The 23237-nt window shown below is 44.7% G+C and overlaps 1 protein-coding gene across 2 annotated transcripts in view; it reads left to right on the top strand.

The window, feature by feature from the left end:
- The window catches only part of LOC111962570 (serine/threonine-protein kinase WNK1), a 56799-nt gene that overhangs the window by 24057 nt on the left and 9505 nt on the right, over positions 1 to 23237 (top strand). The window contains exons 3-13 of one of the 2 annotated variants that reach the window (XM_023985729.3): positions 14610 to 14782; positions 14933 to 15153; positions 16843 to 17000; positions 18881 to 18969; positions 19141 to 19360; positions 19614 to 19715; positions 19819 to 20191; positions 20312 to 20472; positions 20615 to 20692; positions 21045 to 21080; positions 21500 to 21637. In XM_023985729.3, coding sequence (XP_023841497.1) covers positions 14610 to 14782; positions 14933 to 15153; positions 16843 to 17000; positions 18881 to 18969; positions 19141 to 19360; positions 19614 to 19715; positions 19819 to 20191; positions 20312 to 20472; positions 20615 to 20692; positions 21045 to 21080; positions 21500 to 21637 — 1749 coding nt within the window. The remainder of the gene's footprint in view (positions 1 to 14609; positions 14783 to 14932; positions 15154 to 16842; positions 17001 to 18880; positions 18970 to 19140; positions 19361 to 19613; positions 19716 to 19818; positions 20192 to 20311; positions 20473 to 20614; positions 20693 to 21044; positions 21081 to 21499; positions 21638 to 23237) is intronic. The other variant, XM_070443126.1, reaches the window with a different exon arrangement.

The raw sequence follows: 23237 nt of genomic DNA, 5'->3' as shown, positions 1-23237 counted from the left end.
GCTTATTCAAGACCCTCTCAAAATGCAACACTGCCCCTTTTAAAACACMAAAAATCCCTTAAACCTGATTTGCTTTTCAAAGATCGCTAGAAATGCTCACATTTTGTGCTCCTGTTGGAAGCAACCATTCCCCCATTGACTACAAATGAGCTGTAATTGGGCCGATAACTCACTAACTAGGAAATAATATGAATAAATGTGCACAGGTGGCTACATGCAGCTCTCACTTTGATACCAAACCGAGCAGATAGTGTAGCCTAAACACAGTCCAGTTCAAAGAGAATTGCACAGATCCGTGTATGGCAATGGCTATTTGCATATAGGCCTACTGCAGCTCTGATTGGTTATGGTGGACCGGTCTGTGTAGAGTCGTGCCTGTCAATGCAATAGAATCCTGTTCCAATGTGCTCTGCCAACAAGAACATTTCTTGCACGGTTTTACATATTAAATCTTGCATAGTTTTGTTTCAGTATATTACATTGGAAGTGGCTAATCCGTTGATTCGATCACAATTCCCACAGTAGAGCGAACCATTGATAATGTTAACTAAATGGGAAAACTGTAGAAAGTTGAGTGAAGTTCAATCTTGCGCTTCTCTGCCCGGGCTCATATTTCTTCTTTGTGGAAGTCCGAGGGGGAGCATTGTGGTCAACCACAATCATTCTAATTCCATGATACCCTAGACCCACTCCAATTTGCTTACCGCCCCAATAGGTCCACTGACGATGCAATCGCCATCAAACTGCCCTAACCCATCTGGGCAAGAGGAATATCTATGAAATAATGCTGTTCATTGCCTACAGCTCAGCATTTAACACCATAGTACCCTCCAAACTCATCATTAAGCTTGAGACCCTGGGTCTTSGACCCCACCCTGTGCAACTGGGTCCTGGACTTTCTGACGGGCCGCCCCCAGGTGGTGAGGGTAGGAAACAACATCTCCACCCTGCTGATACTCAACACAGGGGCCCGACAAGGGTGTGTCTCAGCCCCCTCCTGTACTCCCTGTTCACCCATGACTGCGTGGCCATGCACGCTTCCAACTCAATCAAGTTTGCAGACAACACTACAGTAGTAGGCTTGATTACCAACAACGAGACAGGCTACAGAGAGGTGAGAGCTCTGGGAGTTTAGTGCCAGGAAAATAACCTCTCACTCAACGTCAACAAAATAAAGGAGATGATCGTGGACTTCAGGAAACAGCAGAGGGAGCACCCCCCTATCCACATCGATGGGACCGCAGTGGAGAAGGTGGAAAGTTTTAAGTTCCTCGGCGTACATATCACGGACAAACTGAAATGGTCCACCCACACAGACAGCGTGGTGAAGAAGGCTCAACAGCGCCTCTTCAAACTCAGGAGGCTGAAGAAATTTGGCTTGTCACTTAAAACCCTGACAGACTTTTACAGATGCACAATCAAGAGCATCCTGTCGGGCTGTATCACCGTCTAGTACGGCAACTGCACCGCCCTCAACAACAAGGCTCTCCAGAGGGTAGTAAGGTCTGCACAACGCATCAACGGGGGCAAACTACCTGCCCTACATGACACCTACAGCACCCAATGTCACAGGAAGGCCACCCGAGCCACTGCCTGTTCGCACCGCTACCATCCAGAAGGTGAGGTCAGTACAGGTGCATCAAAGCTGGGACAGAGGGACTGAAAAACTGCTTCTGCTTCTATCTCAAGGCCATCAAACTGCTAAACAGCAATCACTAACAGAGAGGCTGCTGCCAACATAGACTCAAATCTCTGGCCACTTTAATAAATGGACTTATTTAAAGTGACTAGTGATACCTTTATTAACGCCACTTTAATGTTTACATATCTCATATGTGTATATACTGTATACTATACCATCTACTGCATCTTGCCTATGCCGCACGGCCATCGATCATCCATATATTTATGTGTACATATTCTGATTCATTCCTTTACATTTGTGTGTATTAGGTAGTTGTTGTGAATTTGTTAGATTACTTGTTAGATATTACTGCATTGTTGGAACTAGAAGCACAAGCATTAAGCTACAGTCGCGTTAACATCTGCTAACCATGTGTATGTGACAAATAATATTTGATATGATTTGAATGTAAAATCCTAAAAGGTGTCTACGAAAGATTCCATTGACCCATGCAAAACTACGTGCTGCTTTTCTCTTCCTCCCTCCCTGCCTGTAACCCAGTCCACCCATGTCTCTGTGGACCTAAGTCATTACAGTATTAAATACACAGCTCTTCACTGGCATGGCATCAGTCAGGTTTCAACTTATTGTTTTACTGCATGTTAGTGCCAAGAGCCTCTTGAGGCCTATCTGATCTGGCTGGGCCACAGTACCTTGGGTATTGAAGTGGAGTTGTTGCTGCTCCATGTGTATTGATTTCTCTGTTGTCTGTATCTTAAGCATATGTGGTCAGACAGACATGAAAGGGACAGTGCGTCTTAGTATTTGACTGACAGCACAATTCTTGTGGATTTGACTATTGTACACTACACACACACACAACCGTGTAATGTTGATAAAAAAGCCAAGGCAAAAAATTGCGCCCAACTGTTATTGTAGTAAATGTACATTGTGTACAAGTAATGTCTAGGGTTGTCAGGATACCAGTATCCCGATACTACGAAACTTGATTTTCAATGGCAAAAAGGAAAACGCAAAGCAGACTAAACCTACTGRATGTAAAATATTGTGTGCTATAGCTTGGAGAATAAATGTGATTCTGGGTGACAACATAAGGCTGCTAGTTTCCAACATTAGGGYTGTTTTCCTCAGGAAATTCAGTCAGCTTTGTTTTGTTTCCTTGCCACAATACCTCTTGAGTATCGCGAATCTGGTATCGTGACAACCCTAGTTATGAAAGTGATCATGTTGAAATGCGTTCCCTGATGTATCTGTWGGATGTTTATGATATTGATAAATTAATCGGACTCAGGCAGGAACCTGTCTTAGTGGAAGAGCCTGTTGATCTGTGTTCATCAGCGCATATGTTAATCAGACTTGCTATTGCTTGCTCTACGGAAGTGTAAGATGAAGCTGGAAGCATTTGAATGCAACAGCACTACTCCAGACAGCAACACATTTGACAAGTTTCCCCACATAAAGCTCCTAAATCTTGTTTTAGTGTTAAAACAACAAACAAACTGTTAATGGAATGGCCCCTTGATACTTTCAATCTGGAAGCCATATGTCCATACTGGTCTGGTAAAAACGTTGAATCATCCACCCACCCGTGCGCTCTGTCTCATTCGGATCTCACATTGCAGGCATGTTTGAACAATAAGTAGGTCACTGCACAGGAGGGGGGGAGGAAGAGACGAATACATTTAGGAGACTCCTCTCTCACCCCGCCTCAATGAAGCATGTCACCCCCCCCCCTCCCGCCCTCCTTTGGCTGAGCCCCAGCATAGAAAGCTGAGCAGGAGAACTGTGAGGCAGGCATCCTTCAGAAGGCCTGGTGCAAAAGGTTGCCAGCCTGGCTCAGAGCTGGTATAATCCAGGGACTGCCACGATGCCAGCTGGTCAGGCTATGTTCCCCATAGTATTCTAGTGGCCTCTCCTTGTCTCTTCTCCTGACTGCTCTTCAATGGCATTCCAGAGCTATGTTGGAGCAACTGTGCTGCTATTCTGGGCCATATGGGTTCGAGGGCCTGTAATATGATCCTCTGAAATTCCCTTCAGTCAATCACTATGTGGAGATGAGTGACCCCTCCCATAGACTTTTGCATCCATAGCTGTTAACCCATTGATGGGTTAAAAACGTTATGGAGGGGTCATCGTTTCAGTGGATGACTATATTCAATTTTGGTTTGGCCAGTGAAKGCTTAACATCCCATCCATTCACGTGGCAAAACCAATGTGTTTCTTCCATTGCGGCCAGTGACACAAGGTAGCCATTTTGTGCCAGAACACTCGTTAGATGCCAGCTATTGTATTAGAAAGCTGACCACTGTGGAATTAGGAAACCATTCTGTGCCAGAATTKATTGGTTATTTTCCAACCCGCAATGTTGTTTTTAACGAGATTAGCCATTTCCGAGGTTCGTACAAGCAGGATTTCTGGCTAACTCTGTTAGCGTGATTYAGACTAGATATTTCTAGAGGCTTCTCTGTACAAAGACAGTCCTTGTTTTTGAATCTTTTTAAATCTTAATCTAATGGATAAAGAGGGGAAGACTGAGCTTTGCTGTAGCTCTTTTATGTTTTGTGTGAACCAAAGAAAACGCTAAATCTAATGTGATCAGGAGGATAAGCAGATCTGTATGAGCTTGTTGCTCTGAGCTCAAACAGCCTCTCCTAGCTGGTTAGCTGGCTTGTACTTCATTGATTCAATACATTTTCTAGTGAATTTACACCTGGCAATATTTTTCTGTGACATTTTTTCCCGTATGTCAGCAAAAAATCTTCAGYGTCAATCATTACCTTTTCTCCTGGGCCTTGACAAGCAAAAGCAGTCATTCATTGGCCAACATCACGTGTGTCAGTACMATTTTAAGGCACTATATAGCCAGAACGCCTGAGATACCATGTGCTTCACCCTCTCTGCCCCCCCCCCCCCCCATATAGCCTACTGCCGTGCACCAGCTCTCCACACATACAATCTCGCTAGTTGCTACACACAGTTAGTCAGTTAAGAACAAATTCTTATTTACAATGATGTCCTAACCCGCACGGCGCTGGGCACACACCCGCATGCATGCACTCAACAACCCACATATGTTATGGGGTTAATGTGTATGTGTGAGTTTTCTACCAGCCTCCACTGACCTGCGGAACTCAGCTTGTCATTTTGTTAGTCTAGTTCAGCCTGGCTGACTGCTCGTCTCTGTATATGCTGAACCACTGACCTCTACTGTCATGCCCTGTGGCCATCGGGGAGCTCCACACRTGCATGTAAAATGTATAGAGGACACCACAATTAGAAGTAACAGTTGATGGATTGTAGCCAAACAACATCAGCCAAGTATGCAGTCAATGTATCACCAAATCTATGTGAGGGCTAATTGATTAAATGTGTTACGGTCTTATCCATGGAAAATAGGTGCCTTGCCACTGTTGCCAGTATGGCCTGAGTYAGACCAGTGAAACCGCTTCCCTTTTTTAAGTGTATTTTCCCMCTATGTCATCCTCAGGGCAGAGACCTGACAGAGCCAGGCCTCAGAGTGGGCACAGACCCTTCTATTTTTCCTTGCTCTATTTATAGACTACATAGGTTATTTATGACAGCCTTTGCCTGGTAGCAGTGTGTGCTCTTCCATGGAGGCCTGGGCTTGACTGGCTTTAGAGCGGATCCATAATGCTCTGTGTGAAAGCGGCCTCACAGCACCTGGGCCATTTGACAGCCCAGTGCTGGCTGTTGTGCCAGGAATCTCCCCTCGTTAAGAAGTAAAAAAGGCATACACCTGCTAGCTATTTCTTATCCATGCTAGGGTATCGGCTTGAAATACAGCAGTGGCAACATAGCTATTTATTGAGCTGACTCATTCCCAGTCTGACACACASACAGAGCTGCTGCTGTGACTCACGACTGCAGTCTAGTCACTCATTACTGCTGTTGCCTGACCACTGAATGGCTGCCTGCCACCCGGGGATGTATTACTGCTTTATTCCTGTATTTTATAGGTCCCTTCCTTTGGCTGGCACACCTTTCAAATGACATTTGAAGGATGTTGGCTGTGTCTCAAGTCTCCACTAGCTTCCTTGCCTTTTCTCTCTTCCTTCACCACCACTGTTGTGAGAGAAGGTGGTCATATATTTTCACCTGCTAGTTTTAGAAGAAAATTAGCAGAAGAAAGGAGGAAAGTAGGGCTGGAAGGGAGCCATTGCACCCGTGTAAATGTTGTGGTGGTCTTGGCCATCTCCCCTGGTGGTGACCGCTATAACCTGTGTTTATGGTTCCCCTTAGCTACAGTCAGTAGGCTGTGCTGTGATTGACAGAGATGCATCCATCTGCAGATTATGCGGGCTGAGGCCCCCTGGTCTGCGAATCTCAAAGCACGTGCGTCTGACAATTTTTGGAATCAGATGGTGTTTTTGGTCTCAGATGCTATGTGCGCATGCAACCTGAACTTGGGATAAGTTCCAGGGTGTCAGTCGGTGCCCGTGCTCTGGTCCAGGGCATTATGTTAGTATTGTAGTGGTTGACGTTGAGAGACTTGGCTATCTGTGTGTGCAGGATTCATTTCGTTTTGATCATTTTTTGAATATAATGTTAATGCCAAAAATCATTACAACCAAGTAACCACTGCTTGTGTTATATCTGTCACCTTGATAAATTGGCTACACTGAATAGCTAGCTACTACTACTAATAGAAAAGATACTGATTGGCTCCGAGACGAGCGATACTTTATTTTGAAATGATTTGGTGTGATTCGGTTTGATTAGGGAAATGAATTGATGCAATACGATTTGATGCAGTTCATTTTTTTGCATGAACACGTTAATTTTCCATTTTAAATCCATATCTGCTGCTGATGGGAGCTCAGGAGCTGGATAAAACATTTTCCTACTTTTCCCATAATTTCTTTACCGTTGTCAGTTGCATAGAACATTTTAAGGTGACTTTCCCCCTTAAGTTTAAGTGAAAAAGTTCATGAGGCCCCTTAAGTGCTTAATTCAGTACATAAACTCAGCAAAAAAAGAAAAKTCCTCACTGTCAACTGCGTTTATTTTCAGCAAACTTAACACGTGTAAATATTTGTATGAACATGACAAGATTCAACAAGTTCCACAGACATGTGAATAACAKAAATGGAATAATGTGTCCCTGAACAAAGGGTGGGTCAAAATCAAAAGTAACAGTCAGTATCTGGTGTGGCCACCAGCTGCAGTAAGTACTGCAGTGCATCTCCTCCTCATGGACTGCACCAGATTTGCCAGTTCTTGCTGTGAGATGTTACCCCACTCTTCCACCAAGGCACCTGCAAATTCCCAGACATTTCTGGGGGGAATGGCCCTAGCCCTCAACCTCCGATCCAACAGGTCCCAGACGTGCTCAATGGGATTGAGATCCGGGCTCTTTGCTGACAATGGCAGAACATTCCTGTCTAGCAGAAAATCACACACAGAACGAGCAGTATGGCTGGTGGTATTGTCATGCTGGAGGGTCATGTCAGGATTGAGCCTACAGGAAGGGTACCACATGAGGGAGGAGGATGTCTTCCCTGTAATGCACAGCGGTGAGATTGCCGCCCCAGACCATGACGGACCCTCCACCTCCAAATCGATCCCGTTCCAGAGTACAGGCCTCGGTGTACCGCTCATTCCTTCGAAGATAAACGCGAATCCGACCATCACCCCTGGTGAGACAMAACCTCGACTCGTCAGTGAAGAGCTCTTTTTGCCAGTCCTGTCTGGTCCAGCGACGGTGGGTTTGTGCCCGTAGGCRAMATCTGGTGAGGACCTGCCTTACAACAGGCCTGCAAGCCCTCAGTCCAGCCTCTCTCAGCCTATTGCGGGCAGTCTGAGCACTAATGGAGGAATTGTGSGTTCCTGGTGTAACTCAGGCAGTTGTTGTTGCCATCCTGTACCTGTCCCGCAGGTGTGACATTCGGATGTACCGATACTGTGCAGGTGTTACGTGGTCTGCCACTGCGAGGATGATCAGCTGTCCGTCCTGTCTCCCTGTAGCGCCGTATTAGGCGTCTCACAGTACGGACATTGCAATTTATTGCCCTGGCCACATCTGCGGTTCTCATGCCTCCTTGCAGCATGCCTAAGGCACGTTCATGCAGATGAGCAGGGACCCTGGGCAGGGACCCAGGGATCCTAAGTTTTCATAACTGTGACATTAATTGCCTACCGTCTGTAAGCTGTTAGTGTCTTAACGACCGGTCCACAGGCGGATGTTCATTAATTGTTTATGGTTCATTGAACAAGCATGGGAAACAGTATTTAAACCCTTTACAATGAAGATCTGTGAAGTTGGATTTTTACTAATTCTATTTTTGAAAGACAGGGTCCTGGAGATGGGAGGTTTCTTTTTTTTGCTGAGTTTTATATAGAGAGAAAAGCTTATATCAATGTAAACAGCATTTTTGGAGGCTAATGTTGCTTGCCTCTGCCCTGGTTTCAAAAGTAAAACATCCATCACCCAGCTAGCTAGGTACTTAGCTAAACAATGGAAGGTGCACATTCAATGGCTACAAAGCTAGCTAGCTAGCTAGCTAGTCAGTTAACTTGACGCGCTCGAAAGTAATAGRAACAAGTTCTGAAAAAGTTACTAAAATAAACTTTTTATTATCTAATGAATAAATGCATWTCTTTGACACGTTCAGCCAGCGAATCAAGTCGTCTCTATTGTAACCCGAGACTCTTTTTGCCATACAGGCCTTCAAACTACCGTAAAACTCTTAAATTCTGCACCTAAGGAACTGTTTGAGGGGCTCTATGCAACACCTTTAAACAATTCYCGTGGGTAAGGGAATATTTCCTTAAAGSTGCAATGTGCAGAAATTGCTCCGCCACAMATAGTTCACCCAATTTCAGTTTGTGACAAAACAAGCAATGTTTACATGGAACCCAAACCGGCTGCGCGCGTGCGCCATTGTGCATAAATGTATTTTGTCCCCCCACACCAAACGCGATCACGACACGCAGGTTAAAATATCAAAACAAACTCTGTACCAATTATATTAATTTGGGGACAGGTCGAAAAGCATTAAACATTTATGGTTAGTTAGCTTGCACATGCTAGCTAATTTGTCCTATTTAGCTASCTTGCTGTTGCTAGCTAATTTGTTCCGGGATATAAACATTGAGTTATTTTACCTGAAATGCACAAGGTCCTCTACTCCGCCAATTAATCCACACATAAAACGGTCAACTGAATCGTTTCTAGTCATCTCTCTTCCTTCCAGGCCTTTTCTTCTCTTGACTTTATATTACGATTGGCAACTTTCATAAATTAGGTGCATTACCGCCACTGACCTYGGTCGTCTTTCAGTCACCTACGTGGGTATAACCAATGAGGAGATGGCATGTGGGTACCTGCTTCTATAAACCAATGAGGAGATGGGAGAGGGAGGACTTGCAGCGCGATCTGCATCAGAAATAGAACTTCTATTTTAGCCCTTGGCAACGCAGACGCTCGTTGGCGTGCGTGAGCAGTGTGGGTGCAATAATTGAATAACATAGATTTCTACATTTATTTTACAATGCTTGCGCACGCGAGTGTAGTCAGCCTGTTAGTGTAGAGAGAGATTGTACAATCTAAACCACTAGGAAATATCTTTTCAATAACCAAGAATATAGTATTTTCAGCTGTTTGAAGTTGGTGTACAAAACCGGAGGTGAAAGACACAAAAMTATAACTTAAGAACAGGAAGGATCTGAATAGCACTCATAGAACAGATCTACTGCTTTTAATGAGAATCACAGATCTATAACTGAGATTATGTGAATTTGGTTGAGTTGCCCAAAAAGTTTCATAGTGCAGCTTTAAGGTAAACAATTAAGATGTTTTATGCAACCAGGCCCTGGACCTCAGCTGGATCTGTCTGAGATGACTTCTCTAAGCTGAGTGGCTCTCTGTTAGTGTGTGTGTGACAATTTATGCTTTTTGTCTCCCACATTTTATTTGAAATCACAATCACCTACTGATTAACTTGTCATTTTTGCAGATAATACATTTGAGGTAGTACTATGTCAATATTTATTTTTAGAAATTAACATGGTATTTAGCCAATTCATATAATACAGTTTTGGATTTTACCRTATCAAAAGCGAACTGTTTAAACCGTGGAGAGCTTCTCCCRCTCTGACCAATAAATGTGACCATGCGCAGCTCACAAAAAATATTGCTGTCCTTTATGAAATTACCCTGTTCAAGTTAAAATGGCCAAATACACTGACTGTTTTTAAAGCAAAACTACCAAAACTATTTCTTATGGTGAACCTGAAAAATCTAAATAAAACCTGAATGATTGACAACCCCAATCAGCAGTTGGATGTGAGTTATGTTCACTCTGGTAAAACACAATTTTCTACAGGGCATTTGGTAACAATGGCCCAGAAAATGACATTGGTTGTCAAACTAATAAACGCCTATTATTTGACATAGTGAAAGCCTCTGCCATCTGAATGCAAATGTGCGAATAGCCTATTTGAACAGGGATGGGCCTACCTCCCGTTGGCGCGAGCTGTCTCCCCCACACTGTCCGCACAGTTCTGACAGTCATACGCAGTAGGCTTGGGCGGTATACTGTGTATACCGGGGTATTTTGAAAAAAACACAGGATGGTTTTTCAATATAATTTATTTCTTTGAAGTTTTTTTAATTAATTTGAATATTTGTAGCTACTTAAAAAAAAAAAAAATACCTGCAGTCAACTTATGCAATACGTTAGGAGATAAAGAACATTGCGTTCTTCATTTCATCTGTCACATTATTATGTAGTTTATGGTAGTCCCCAGTCATGTGGTGTGTTTTATTATTATATATTTTTTTTTACAAGCGCACGTTGACAAGGGACCTGAGCCTTCAGTCAATTACTGTCATGCAACATGCGCCAGCAGAAATTCCCCTCTTGGTTAAAGAGACTTGCAGGCAGATTTTTGTTTTGTGYGTGCAGCAAAATGTGAGTAGCGTTTTTGACTKACTTGTATAGTTTAGGTCAGAAACTCAATGTTCGCAATGCACTCATTAGAATTTAGTTAGCATTGTCTATGAAGATTCCTTAGTATGTGTTAGCATTTTTTTTAAAATTCTGGTAAGTAACTTTTTTGGGGCTTTGAATATTAGTGATTTTTAAATAGATACCTGCAGTCAACTTGTGTACTAGCAAATTTTTCATTATGAAGCTTTCTTTTACTTGTTTCCCAAAACAGAGGTTTAAGCTAGTCACGTGTGTTTCTTTACAAAGAATCTCCCAGAGCAAAATGGGAGCTTTGAGGTGAGTCACTCCTGCAGAGCGACTTAAGTCAGGTGATCATGTTATTACACTTGTATGAAATTCACTACCAATGTTTGCCAGCTATATTTCTTAACTATTAAGTTAACTATCTAATGTTTGTATTGTGTGTGTGTGTGTGTGTGTGTGTGGCAAACTGCGTTTTGAGATACTTGGGTTGCCTGTCCTAGTAGTAAATGTTTGCATGCGCTCGTTAGCGTTTTCCTAGCATCCGCTATGAGAGTAACTTAGTACTTTTTAGCATTCTGGTAAGTGGTGTGTTTTTACGTTTGGAAAAACAATTGCGCCCCTTTTGTGCATTACTGGTAATATGGTATATCCTGGGAATGCACAGACACAATATAAAGGTATGGAAATCTGGATACCGCCCAACCATAATACGTAGTGACATGCTTTTTATTGTTTGTTTTGATGTGCTACTGAACTGAAGGAGAGGACGCATCAATTCCGGGAAAACAATATGAATAAAAAACATTAGTGACCCGGCAATTCTTAACATTTGAATTGTTTTTCTGGCCAATGCATGCTATATTTGGATCGGTTTGGGCTGCCGCAGACTGATGCACTTATCTTAAACATTTGAACTGGGGACCGATGCGTATCGGTGAATCATTACATCCCTAATACTAATAACTAACCCCTTTTATCTCTGCTGCAAGCTAGCACTACTAGCTAGCCTCTAGCTAGTAGGCTAGCTTCTCATTCTAAATGTAATTTCTCCATCCGTGCTGTTGGTGGTAGTGGTAACGCACCATCCTCTGTCACCACTYGACATCCTGTCTCAGCTCGTATTTCTCACTGTATTTATGCCATGAGAAGGTATCTGATGCAGCCAGACTCCTTTGAGATACTGGGCCTATTTCGGCTCTGGATTTGTGGCTGGGCTGCCATGGTAATGTTTACATTATGCAGTGGTGGACATTCTAATTTGCATATTTACCCTACCCATAACCCAGAGCATTCTGTGCCAGCGTGATGCCCATTTACAAATGAAAACAATAGTGTTTTCAGAGAAAGGCTGTGTACGCAGGTGTTTGTATATGCATGTGTAGGCCTAACATGCTGCCTAATATGTGCCATCGCGCGCATTTTGATTTTGTCCACCCATACCAGATGTGATCAGAACACATAGGTTGAAATATCAAAACAAACTCTGAACCAACTATATTAATTTGGGGACAGGTCGAAAAGCATTAAGCATGTATGGCAATTTAGCTAGCTTGCTGTTGCTAGATAGCTTGCTGTTGCTAGATAGCTTGCTGTTGCTGTTGCGAGCGAGCGAGCAACAATCACCCGACGTCAACCCAATTCAGTTTGTTTGGGAGGAGTTGGACCGCAGAGTATGGGAAAAGCAGCCAACAAGTGCTCAGCATATATGGAAACTCTTTCAAGACTGTTGGAAAAACATTCCAGTTGAAGCTGGTTGAGAGAATTCCAAGTGTGTGCAAAGCTGTCATCAAGGCAAAGGGTGGCTACTTTGAAGAACCTGAAATGTAAAATAACACTTTTTTTTGTTACTACATGACTCCATATGTGTTATTTCGTAGTTTTGATTTCTTCACTATTATTCTACATTGTAGAAAATAGTAAAAATAAATAAAAACGCTTGAATAAGTAGGTGTGTCCAAACTTTTGACTGGTACTGTATATAAATGAATGTTACACATGGCGTATCACATTTAACAAACCAAACATTCACATACTGTGATAGAAGGTGAAGTTAAAACCGATCTGTGCATCAATACCGCCCAGTCCTAATGTGTAGGGGCGAGGGGTCTGTTTGGGATTAGGGGGGGAGAGCAAAGGTGGGGKGGGGKGGGGGGGGGGTGAAGAATGCAGCTATTGAATTCTGCCGKGGATGTTTTGTTCGACTGTTTTCACATGCACTGAAGAAAGAGCAAAGAAATTGGAAGGGGAACCACTGGCCCACACCACGGGCCTAGCAGAAACTGAAACTAGGTCAGTTGGTCAGGGGGCACAGCAAGCACCCCCTCGACCCTGACATTCACCCTCATCCAGGCTCAGGGTCACCCCTCCGACTAAAATATACTCTGGTTCCCTGTCACCCCCTCAACCCTGTCCCCCTCCCCCTACAACAAACGCTGCCTCGTTTCCAAAGAATCCTCATCCCTCTGTCTCCTGTCTGCCAAAACCCCCTCCCTAGTAACGGCCCCCAAAACTCATCAGTCAGACCTAAGCCCCAGAGTTGGAACAGCTCAGTTCCTCTTTAACTGCAGTGCAGTGTGATGTTTCATTGTTCTTTTGTTGAGAAAGTTCTCTCTCCTCCCCCTGTGCTCTCCTCAAACAATGGGGAGTGTTTCCTGGACAACCTGGCAGGGTGCCAGGTCTTTGACTGGGGGGGTTCTCTTCTGGGCTGGGTTGACTGGTGGTGGGTTGCCAGATCTTGCACTGAGGTTTTATATTGTGGTCTGGTCTCAGTGCAAATGTAGGCCAGTCCAGCAGTATATCTGGMAACTTGTGGCAACCCTGAGACGGAGGCTTATTGGCTTCATATTGGCCTAACGACTCTGGACGTTTTTAATCTTGTTTTAGTATTTACAAAAGCCTATTGTAAAATTTGACTTTTTAGTTAGAACAATTTATTYGCGGGCTCTTTTAGTGAAGAAAATGTTGGTTCTTTATATTTGTCCAAAAATGTAGGGATTGGCTATCATAAAGAGTTCAAAAGAATTCTAGCCTACACATGTATGAAGGTATTTGACTTGTAATTGATATTCTGTAAGGGCTTTAGGCTGGCCACCTGTTGAATGTTGCCAGACAGAACTCTGTGTATTAGAGTGCACTAGGAGTAGTAGTAGTCTGCTTAATCTGTATGTTGACTTGAACTCTTAATCAGCAATCAATTGTTTCAAATAGATGCATAAAGCTGTATTGTGTGTTTTGTGGTAGGCTGGCCTTGTCTGCTGAGTAGATTTAGCTGTTTTTCCTGACCACATGACCTGACCAAGAAAAACGCCTGTCCCTACTGATGACATTGTTTGCTTTGCGATGTTAGACTGAGGGGAGTTGGTTAGTAGACAGGGGAAATTAGGTTTTTCACATGTATCCACTTCACATTCATCTCTCACACTTTGGCTCTTTTGTTTTCGTTTGGTGGAAAAGTAGGCCAAAGCTGCACACATCTCATGTCAGTGCCCCACGCCAGAGAAAACATTGACAATTGCCATACACCCCAGACTCTCTGTGTGTGTGGTGTGAGCCRGCGTTGAGTGTGAGATGTTTGAAAGCTGTTTCATCTGATGTGATAACCTGTAGGTCTAGATGGGTTTACACACTAGTGTTCTTTATACTCTAAAGCACTTTCATCCAACTCAATGCCCCTTACAGCTTTGAAAGATACAAGTGCGGAAGCATTTTGTCCCAAGCATGCTAAAGACTTTCTAATTGTAGGCTAACTGACGGAAATGTTTACAGACTTGTCCTCTTGCCAAGAGTTTAGTGAGCTAAGCATTCTTATTGTAAGAACAACACTAGGCCTAACTGCCAAAATGTAGACTAACTGCTTTCACTTTGGCATACTAGTAATAGGCTACTGTTCCCATTTGTTATTTGACTCTCCTGCATATAAAAAGTATTTGTCATATAAGCATGTAAGCTAAATCCACTCTTTTCAACTGTATTGACGCTCTCCCCCTCCTGTATGTAACATTAACGTTCCTATGATTTCCCCCCTGTAGGACCGTAAGCTGTCCAAGTCGGAGCGCCAGCGGTTCAAGGAGGAGGCGGGCATGCTGAAGGGGCTGCAGCACCCCAACATYGTCCGCTTCTACGACTCCTGGGAGGCCCCTGTTAAAGGCAGGAAGTGTATTGTGCTGGTCACAGAGCTCATGACCTCTGGAACACTCAAAACGTGAGTCTCACTTTCACACACAGACACCGACACCAACACCAGTCTATCATCATGATTAAATTGTTGGTCCTAGTTACCCAAATCAGTGAAATGTGATGAGGATGGTTGTGTGATGTCCATCTTTACCCCTATGTCCGTCCTGTTCTGTAGGTATCTGAAGCGCTTCAAGGTCATGAAGATCAAAGTTCTGAGGAGCTGGTGTAGGCAGATCCTGAAGGGCCTTCACTTCCTCCACACCAGGGCCCCGCCTATCATCCACAGGGACCTGAAGTGTGACAACATTTTCATTACGGGCCCCACAGGCTCYGTCAAGATAGGAGACCTGGGATTGGCCACACTCAAGAGGTCCTCTTTCGCCAAGAGTGTCATAGGTAAGACCCCAACATCACCAGCTACATTTTACTGTGCTGTGCTTTCTTCCTCACTACACTCCAATGGGGATGTCTTGTGTAAGGTTATTATACTGTGGTTAACATTGAGGTTGTGAAGGGTTAGATTGGGGGAGGGTTGGTTTTTATTTATAGTCTCTTTTTTTTGACTGACAATGTGGTTGGAAAGCAGACCACAATGTTTCAGCTCTCCTTTCAAACCACAGCTCAAGTGGAGGCCAGGCCATGGGGAGACCCACTAACCCTCTCTTTACACACACTGTGTTATGTCAGCGAGTCCACCAGGGCTGGTTACTCGTGACAGAATTGATTTGATTATCTTTTTCCTCCACAAAGTGAAAGTTCACTTTCAGGCTCCTACTGAGAGTAAGTAGCGCCAATTTCTGTGAAATATGAATCTCAATCCACTTGTCATGCCTTAACCGTCAGGCTAGCCAGGCCAGGCCAGGGTTACAGGCCAGGGTTACAGGCCAGGCCAGGGTTACAGGTATGGCCTCTGGTTATGTGTTCTGTCTCAGACTGGTCTTTGCTCTGTGGTTTGGAAATATGTGGTCTGTTTGCCAGTGATGCCAATAACGTTTGCCGTTTCTGTTTTTTGAAGGGTTTGCCCCTACAGGTTTTTGTCAGTGTTTGTCTCTGTCCTTTAAAAAATTTCAGGAGCACAGAGAATAATGTCTGCTTCTTTTTCTGTCTGGAAAGCCCCCCCCCTTCCCACTTTCCTCTTCTCCTTTATCAGCCTTTTTGTTGTTGTTCTTTCACACTCTCGGGTATGTTTTGAGACTGTAGGCTGTAGCCTCAGCTGTGCTCCGTTCTGCAGTAAAGGAATAAGTAGGGTACTGCTGGTCAGTGAGTATTGTAATGACCTGGTAAGTGTGCGAGTGCACTGTGACACACACCTTACAAAAAACGAATAATTTCAAATAACCATTAGAGTTTTTCTGTTTAAGACCATTAGAAGATTGAGAGCAGAGTATCTGCTATTTGAATAAGGCTGGTGTCCAGAAATGCACTGTTTCACTAACTAGCTATGGGATCTGCTTCTCTCGGCCCTCACCATAACACCTTACTCCCCAGGTCAAGGAGGACAGGTGAGTCARACTACTCAAAGGTATGTTTGTATGAAACAGGTTATGTTTGAGKGTTTAGTTGTGAAATGTAAGGTCTTGACACAAGTTATTTCCATAGCTAGTTTTACTATTTGTGCCCCTTCTATGCCATTTTGAGGCCCCTGATCATTGACGCTCAACTCACTAACCAGGTTCTGATTGGTAAACCGGGCCATTCTTCAGCTTGTCAGTAGTTAAACTGACAAAGTGTGTGTCTAACACCAGTTTGGCCCCCCCTACAGTGTTTTCTGTACACCAGCCATCTTCTGTAGACTCCCTATACAAGGTGTCACCCCACAGATAACCAGGTCTTACACAGAGAAACTTGTGCCTCTTTCTCTACAGTCTAACTGAACCCGGCCTCCCCCTTTTTTTTTTTCTCTCCTTCCTCTCTCTCTTTCTCTACTCTCCTTCACAGCTTCTGCTCACCTGGAGGCAGCGGTGGACCGGTCACTCTTCCTCCTCTTGGTTAGAGGAGAAGAGGGGCGTTTGGGGTGTGACACTCGGAGATGGAGACGAACACACAGAGAGACACAGAGTTCTGAATGGTTGTATTTGATTTAAGGTACCCCTGAGTTCATGGCGCCTGAGATGTATGAGGAGAAGTACGACGAGTCAGTGGATGTGTATGCCTTTGGGATGTGCATGCTGGAGATGGCCACCTCAGAGTACCCATACTCCGAGTGCCAGAACGCTGCACAGATCTACCGCMGAGTCACCAGCGTAAGTCTCCGCTGCCTCAACCCCAATTGCCTGTTGTCCTCGCTCTGCCGCTCGCTCTCCTCTTTCCAGTTCCCTCTTTACCTGSCCCTTCTCCCTCACTGCTTGGTTGTCCCTTTTGAGGTAATTTCTTTTTAATTTGCATCATTAGCCATTCTTTGCCACTTTTGTCTTTTTCTCCCCACTCTTTCTGTCTTCCCTGCGAGCCTTCTTCCTCTCTCTCCGTTTCTTCTTTTCCCACCTCCTTCAATCCTGCAACCTACATTATTTTTCTCTATCTTTTGCGCTTTTTCTCGTTCTGTCTATTGAGGCGTGTTGAGTGTCTGTCATTTGTGTTGGGTGTAACTGGGCCTCGGCTTGGATCCAAAGGAAGAACACGCGCACGCACGCACACACACACACACACACACACACCTCAGCATAGATACTTCATGATTTATGGTTAGAAATGGGCCTTGAAGGTGAGCCTATTTTCTCACCAATCAGCATTGCCATTCTAGGAATCGAATGTCTGCTGCCAGTTTCAGTGAGCACGGTTGATCATCAACTACGTTGGGAGGTAGTAGATACACCTTCTCGCACGTGCCTGTTTCTTCCATGAGCGCCACATGACACCGGTTACTTTTTACCTTAGCTAAACATTGTTAAACTCCCTTGATAAGTAACATGCATTCCCGGAATCCGTATATACGCCACAGACTTATCGCATTGAGACCATCAGAAGTGTGCAACCTTATGACTGTATCAGCGCTTCAGATATCATATATGACAGTCTGCTGCTGTCTCTGTAGACCTATCCATCACTTGACACTGTCACACATACACCCTCTGCTCTCTCCTCCATTCCTCCTTCTCACTCTTTACCACCTCTACTCCTCTTTCACCGCATCGCTCCTTCACTTCTCCTTCCTCTCCCCTCATCAACCCTGTTTTCTGGAATCGATGCTCTCCCCCACCATTCTTCTCCCCAACTCCCAGCAACAACAGCACCAGCCCCTAATCTTCAAAGAGTGGGAGTGTCACCATAACGCCAGAGTTCACATGTAGATTTCTAGGTTAGTGCTCCTCAGCAGCACAGTCCCAGGACACAGTGGGTTGCTACTGAACCTTGCTCTGAGACAAGACTGCTGTACCTGGTGACYATGGAGCTCGCCAKCTTGTAGTCTTAAAACCCGGAAATAAGTTACCTCTGGTTTGTTCAGACATCCCTATGGGAATGCCATTCCTTAGGTCTGAGGTTAGCACAGGCTTAGGAGATCTTTTACATTTTGTTCTGAGATTAGTCAGTTAACATGACCTTTATGAATTATGAAGCCTTTATGTGATTTGTGTTTTTTATTATTACATAAATTCTTCAAAATTCACAAAACGTGATGTTAGCTGATGACGATTATCTCATAGAACAGAACGTGTAAGAYCTCCTAAACCTGTGTTTACCACAGACCTTATTTTCTGTGTTTGTCCAAAACCCCTACAAAAATGCCATTMATTTTCCTCATACGCTTTGTCCAACTAACCATCACTGAGTTCGTGCCTGTAAAAAGACCATTACTATTTGGCTCTTTTTTTCCCCTGAACAACTTTGTTTTCCCACAAGGAACACTCAAGTAGATTACATGAGTTTGAACATATAGCGTGCACTGCAGCCCAATACAGTGTTATACACTGTTCTCTGATATGAGGCAACAGAGCAACGCCACAGAAGGCGCAGATAGAAATATATTACATAGAACAGGCATACTTCTGTCATGTAAAATATGTCATAATTTCAGCTCTGTACAAGACATTTCTATCTGCAACCCTGGATAGACCCGGAAGTTAGAATCACGGAAACAGAGTGTTGACAATGTGTGGGTTGTGACTGGGAGGTCTGTGTCTTATAGGGGGTGAAGCCGGCCAGCTTCGACAAGGTGGCGATCCCCGAGGTGAAGGAGATCATCGAGGGATGCATCCGACAAAACAAGGACGAGAGGTCAGCTCACATTCTCATTTTGAGACACAGATACAGGGAGAATATTCATACTCAACCACCCAGGACCTTCTCAAAATATGACCCGTTTCAAARTGTGTTAAAGATGTCTGTTGATTTGACTCATCCTCTCTCCGTCTTCTGTTCTCTAACCCCCCTCTCACGTTCTCCCAGGTACTCGATAAAGGACCTGCTGAACCATGCCTTCTTCCAGGAGGAGACAGGGGTGCGTGTGGAGCTGGCCGAGGAGGACGACGGGGAAATGGAGGCCATCAAGCTTTGGCTGAGGATAGAGGATGTCAAGAAGCTGAAGGGGAAATACAAGGACAACGAGGCCATCGAGTTCTCCTTCGACCTCAGCAAGGACGTCCCTGAGGATGTGGCCCAGGAGATGGTGGGTGACAACACAATGTCCACTTCAGAGAGAGATTGACTGTGTCCCAAATKTCACCCTTTTCCCTATATAGTGCATCAATCTTCACCAGGGCCCATAGGAAATAGGCTGCCATTTGAGACACAGTCTTTATTCTTCCTGGTTATTTATTAGGAATCCTTGATTTACAAACATCATCTAGACTAAATAACATTAAATGTGAGTCAAGTCCTAACACTGCCCTATTCTGTGTGTGTGTGTTTTTCTTTGTCAGGTGGAGTCTGGTTACGTGTGTGAAGGGGACCATAAGACCATGGCTAAGGCCATCAAGGACAGAGTTTCCCTCATCAGCAGGAAGCGAGAGCAGAGGCAACAGGTCTGTACCGGCTCAATGGAATCTTTGGTTTGAATCCTGGATAAATGTGATGTATTGCAATCATGAATTAAACTAAGCTAAACTAGATGGGATTAAATTTAAGGTGAGAGAGGAACAGGAGAAGAGGAGGCTGGAGGAGGAGCAGGGCCAGCAACAACAACTACTGCAGCAGCAGCAGGGCCAACCTCAACCAGGGCTCCAGCCCGGCACAGAGGCCCCCCAACCAGCCCAGCCCGTCCCTCAGGCAGCCCCCCAGCCAGGCCAACAGGCTGCCCCCTACATCCCCGCCCAGCCCATGGCTCCCCAGCCCATGGCCCCMTACATCCCCCCTCAGACAGCACAGCTGGGGCCACAGGGGGTTCCCTATATACCCCAGTCTACAGGGCAGCTCCCAGTCCCAGTATCGGTCCAGGTTCCAGTCCAGACAGAATCAGAGAGGCCAGAGGTGGACCAGTACCCACAGCAGACTGAGACTGGTCTGTGCCTTTTTGCTTTCAGGGCTCTGTATTATTGACCTACATTATAGACTTAATCTAGTGTTTATGAACTATCAATTGACAAACCATCTCCCCATTCTCTACCCCTCCCTCTTTCAGCCAATCAAATGACAGATGGTGCTCAGGGTTCCTCAGTCCTTCATGAGACGCACCCGGTTCAGCCGGTGATGTCATACACCTCTCTTCCCAGTCAGCAGCCTCAGCCACAGGCTCCTCCTCCTGTCCAAACAGACCCATCACGTCAGCCGCAGCAGACCATGGTGAGTCATTAACGTGGCACACACAATGCATTTAATATGTGCTCACAGTAACAGTACCCAACTCTTGTCTCTGCATTTATCATAAAGTCCTATGTAGTTTCGATCTCATTCTCTCTCCTTCTCCCTCTGTCCTGTTTGTCAGGTGGTTCCTGCTGCCCAGCATACCACTGTTGCACCTGGGACTCCAAGCTCCCAGCCTGCCCCTGGGGCCCCACAACAGGTACACGTCGCCATCACAATACAACTTCACCACCACARCACTGCTGTTCCTCAGCTGATCACACCTAGATCAACGATCAAAACACTATGAATAGATCTGGATCAGAGGCTTCTGTAGGCTCTTACCAAAAGTCCAATATTAGCATGTTGTTGAAAACATTGGTGGACCATCTCACTTCTCTCTCTCGCTCTTTCTTTCTGTTTCTTTATGCGTTCCTTTTGGTTCTGTTTTTCTTTCTTCCTATGCTTTCTCTACTTATATTTTCTTCTCCATCCTCTTTCTCATTCTCTTTTTTCTGCTCACCTCTGTTCTCTCCCTCTTACCCTTTGTTGTRTTTTGTTTCTTATTGTAGTACGGAGGTTACTACCACCCACCGCTACCCCCTCAGGTACTTAACTGTCCCTTGCAAACGCACACCTCTTCCCTCTACTGTCACACCCATCCTTTCTCTTAACATATACTGTTTATATGGTATACATACACAATTTATATGCTATCCTTCTGCTATTTGAGTAGTGTGTGTACTGTAGAATCCATGCTATAAAACCTGTACTGAGGCTATATGAGACTGATTTATAGTAATCCTATGTCATGCAGTAGGTAAGTGCCTGGGGGAGTTGCATGTTGGATGAGAGCCAGTGTGCAACTGAGGTAGTTAGGCCTCTGGGGGAGGGATGGTGGGTTTGTTTGAAGAGCAGTGTGTTGGGGAATAGATAATGAAGAGAGAGTCTTGTCGGTCTTCTCTGAGATATGGCTGTTTGATTGGTGCAGATCTCTTATCTCTGTCACTCACGCTACCCCCTGTAGGTGCCCCCCCAGCAGGTGACGTTGCCCCCCTCTCAGCCCATCCCTYCTCTGCACCTCCAGCAGCCACAGCCAGAGGGCAGCGATGCACCTCAGAGCTCAGCACTACCACCTCTCCAGCCTGGAGCCCAGCAAATACAGGTGAGACACCCACACCAACACATTGGTCAAGTGCACAACAACCCCAGCGTACCCTCATACTAACTCTAAAACACTCAGACAATCTACAAACAAGGACACAGAATGTATTCCATCTAGTAAATGTTTTATCACGCATGTACGGTCTCGTCATTCTTTTCTATTCTTTCCCTCTTTTAAAAATTATTTTTAACGGCTCTGTGTCGGTCTCCACTCTTTCATCCACTTTCTTTCATGAGTTTCTCTTGCATGCTGCTGCTTTTTCCTGCATGGCTGTCAGTCATGGGCCAATGAACCAAGCCCTCCTATCCTGTCTCCTCCAATCAATGCAGAGCACCTCTACTTCCTCTATCAGGCCACAAACGTCTCTGTGATGCAGGTACCCACAGGCCAGGGGCAACGTGTGTGATTAGTGTTAGTTGTTAGGCTTGACATGTGTTGGTAGTTTAAGGAGCCTACAAACAGACACACATGTCCTATGAGACGTAAAACCTTGTACTTCCTGTTCACYCCGCTACCATCTAGAAGGTGAAGACAGTACAGGTGCATCAAAGCTGGGATTGAGAGACTGAGAAACAGCTTGTATCTCCAGGCCATCAGACTGTTAAACAGTCACCACTAGCCGGCCTCCGCCCAGTACCCTGCCCTGAACCATAGTCACGGTTTCTAGCCGGTTACCACCCGGTACTCTACCCTGCAACTTAGAGACTGCTGCCCTATGTACATAGTCATTGAACGCTCATCACATTTAATGTTTACACACTGTTTTACCCACTTCATATGTATATACCAGTGGTTACCAAGATTTTCTTAGTCAAAATCACTTTGAGTCAAAATGCAAGCCGATATCTACCGCTCAGATTTTTTTWWAACATGATTTAAACGTAAACCTATGAGGTTTGTGCAGTAGGCTATAGGCCCAATACATTAACACTGCATATTGGCTATGCTTGAATTGCCCTGCCAATGTTCATATCAGAACATTTTAGAAATTATATTTTAAACCATTTGGTTAGTGATCACACTGGTAATATTACAGCTGAATCAGCATACATTTATTTTAGAATTGTTTTGATTTTACTGGACTGATGGCCTGCATCTGATGGTCAGTCTGAGGGGAGGGAGAGTGCAGCGGTGAGGCTGCCTCTCACCTCGCTCACTGTTCATCCGCTCTCCCTCGGCTGAGAAAAGGGAACAGTCTTCCAGCTGATGGCAAAACTCAAGTCGCACTGCATTATTTCTGCCTCATGCACCATTCATGTTGTTACTGCTATGACCAGAGAAAGTTAAAATATTCCTGGATATTAAAAAAGACACAAGCTGCTAATAATAAGGCAAGCGTATGGGAACACTTTGCTATAGTAATTCATTGCAGCTGCAGTGCTGGTTGTAGTGTGAGTGGAAGGAGGGAGAACACACTTTTTATGGCTTATAACGGTGTTGAACAAGTTTTTAAATCTCACAGTATCAACTTTGCTGTACGTTCAAGATTTGTTTTTACAGTCTATGGCTCGAGGAAACTGTGCAGACAGCGATCTGAGCTATCTGATTGGCCAGTGGTAGGCCTATAGGTGCACTTGATTTGTTCTCTGGGCCTGCCGGC

Source organism: Salvelinus sp. IW2-2015, linkage group LG4q.1:29 (assembly GCF_002910315.2).
Source record: "Salvelinus sp. IW2-2015 linkage group LG4q.1:29, ASM291031v2, whole genome shotgun sequence".
NCBI lineage: Eukaryota > Metazoa > Chordata > Actinopteri > Salmoniformes > Salmonidae > Salvelinus > Salvelinus sp. IW2-2015.
This window is presented reverse-complemented; position numbering and strand designations above follow the sequence as displayed.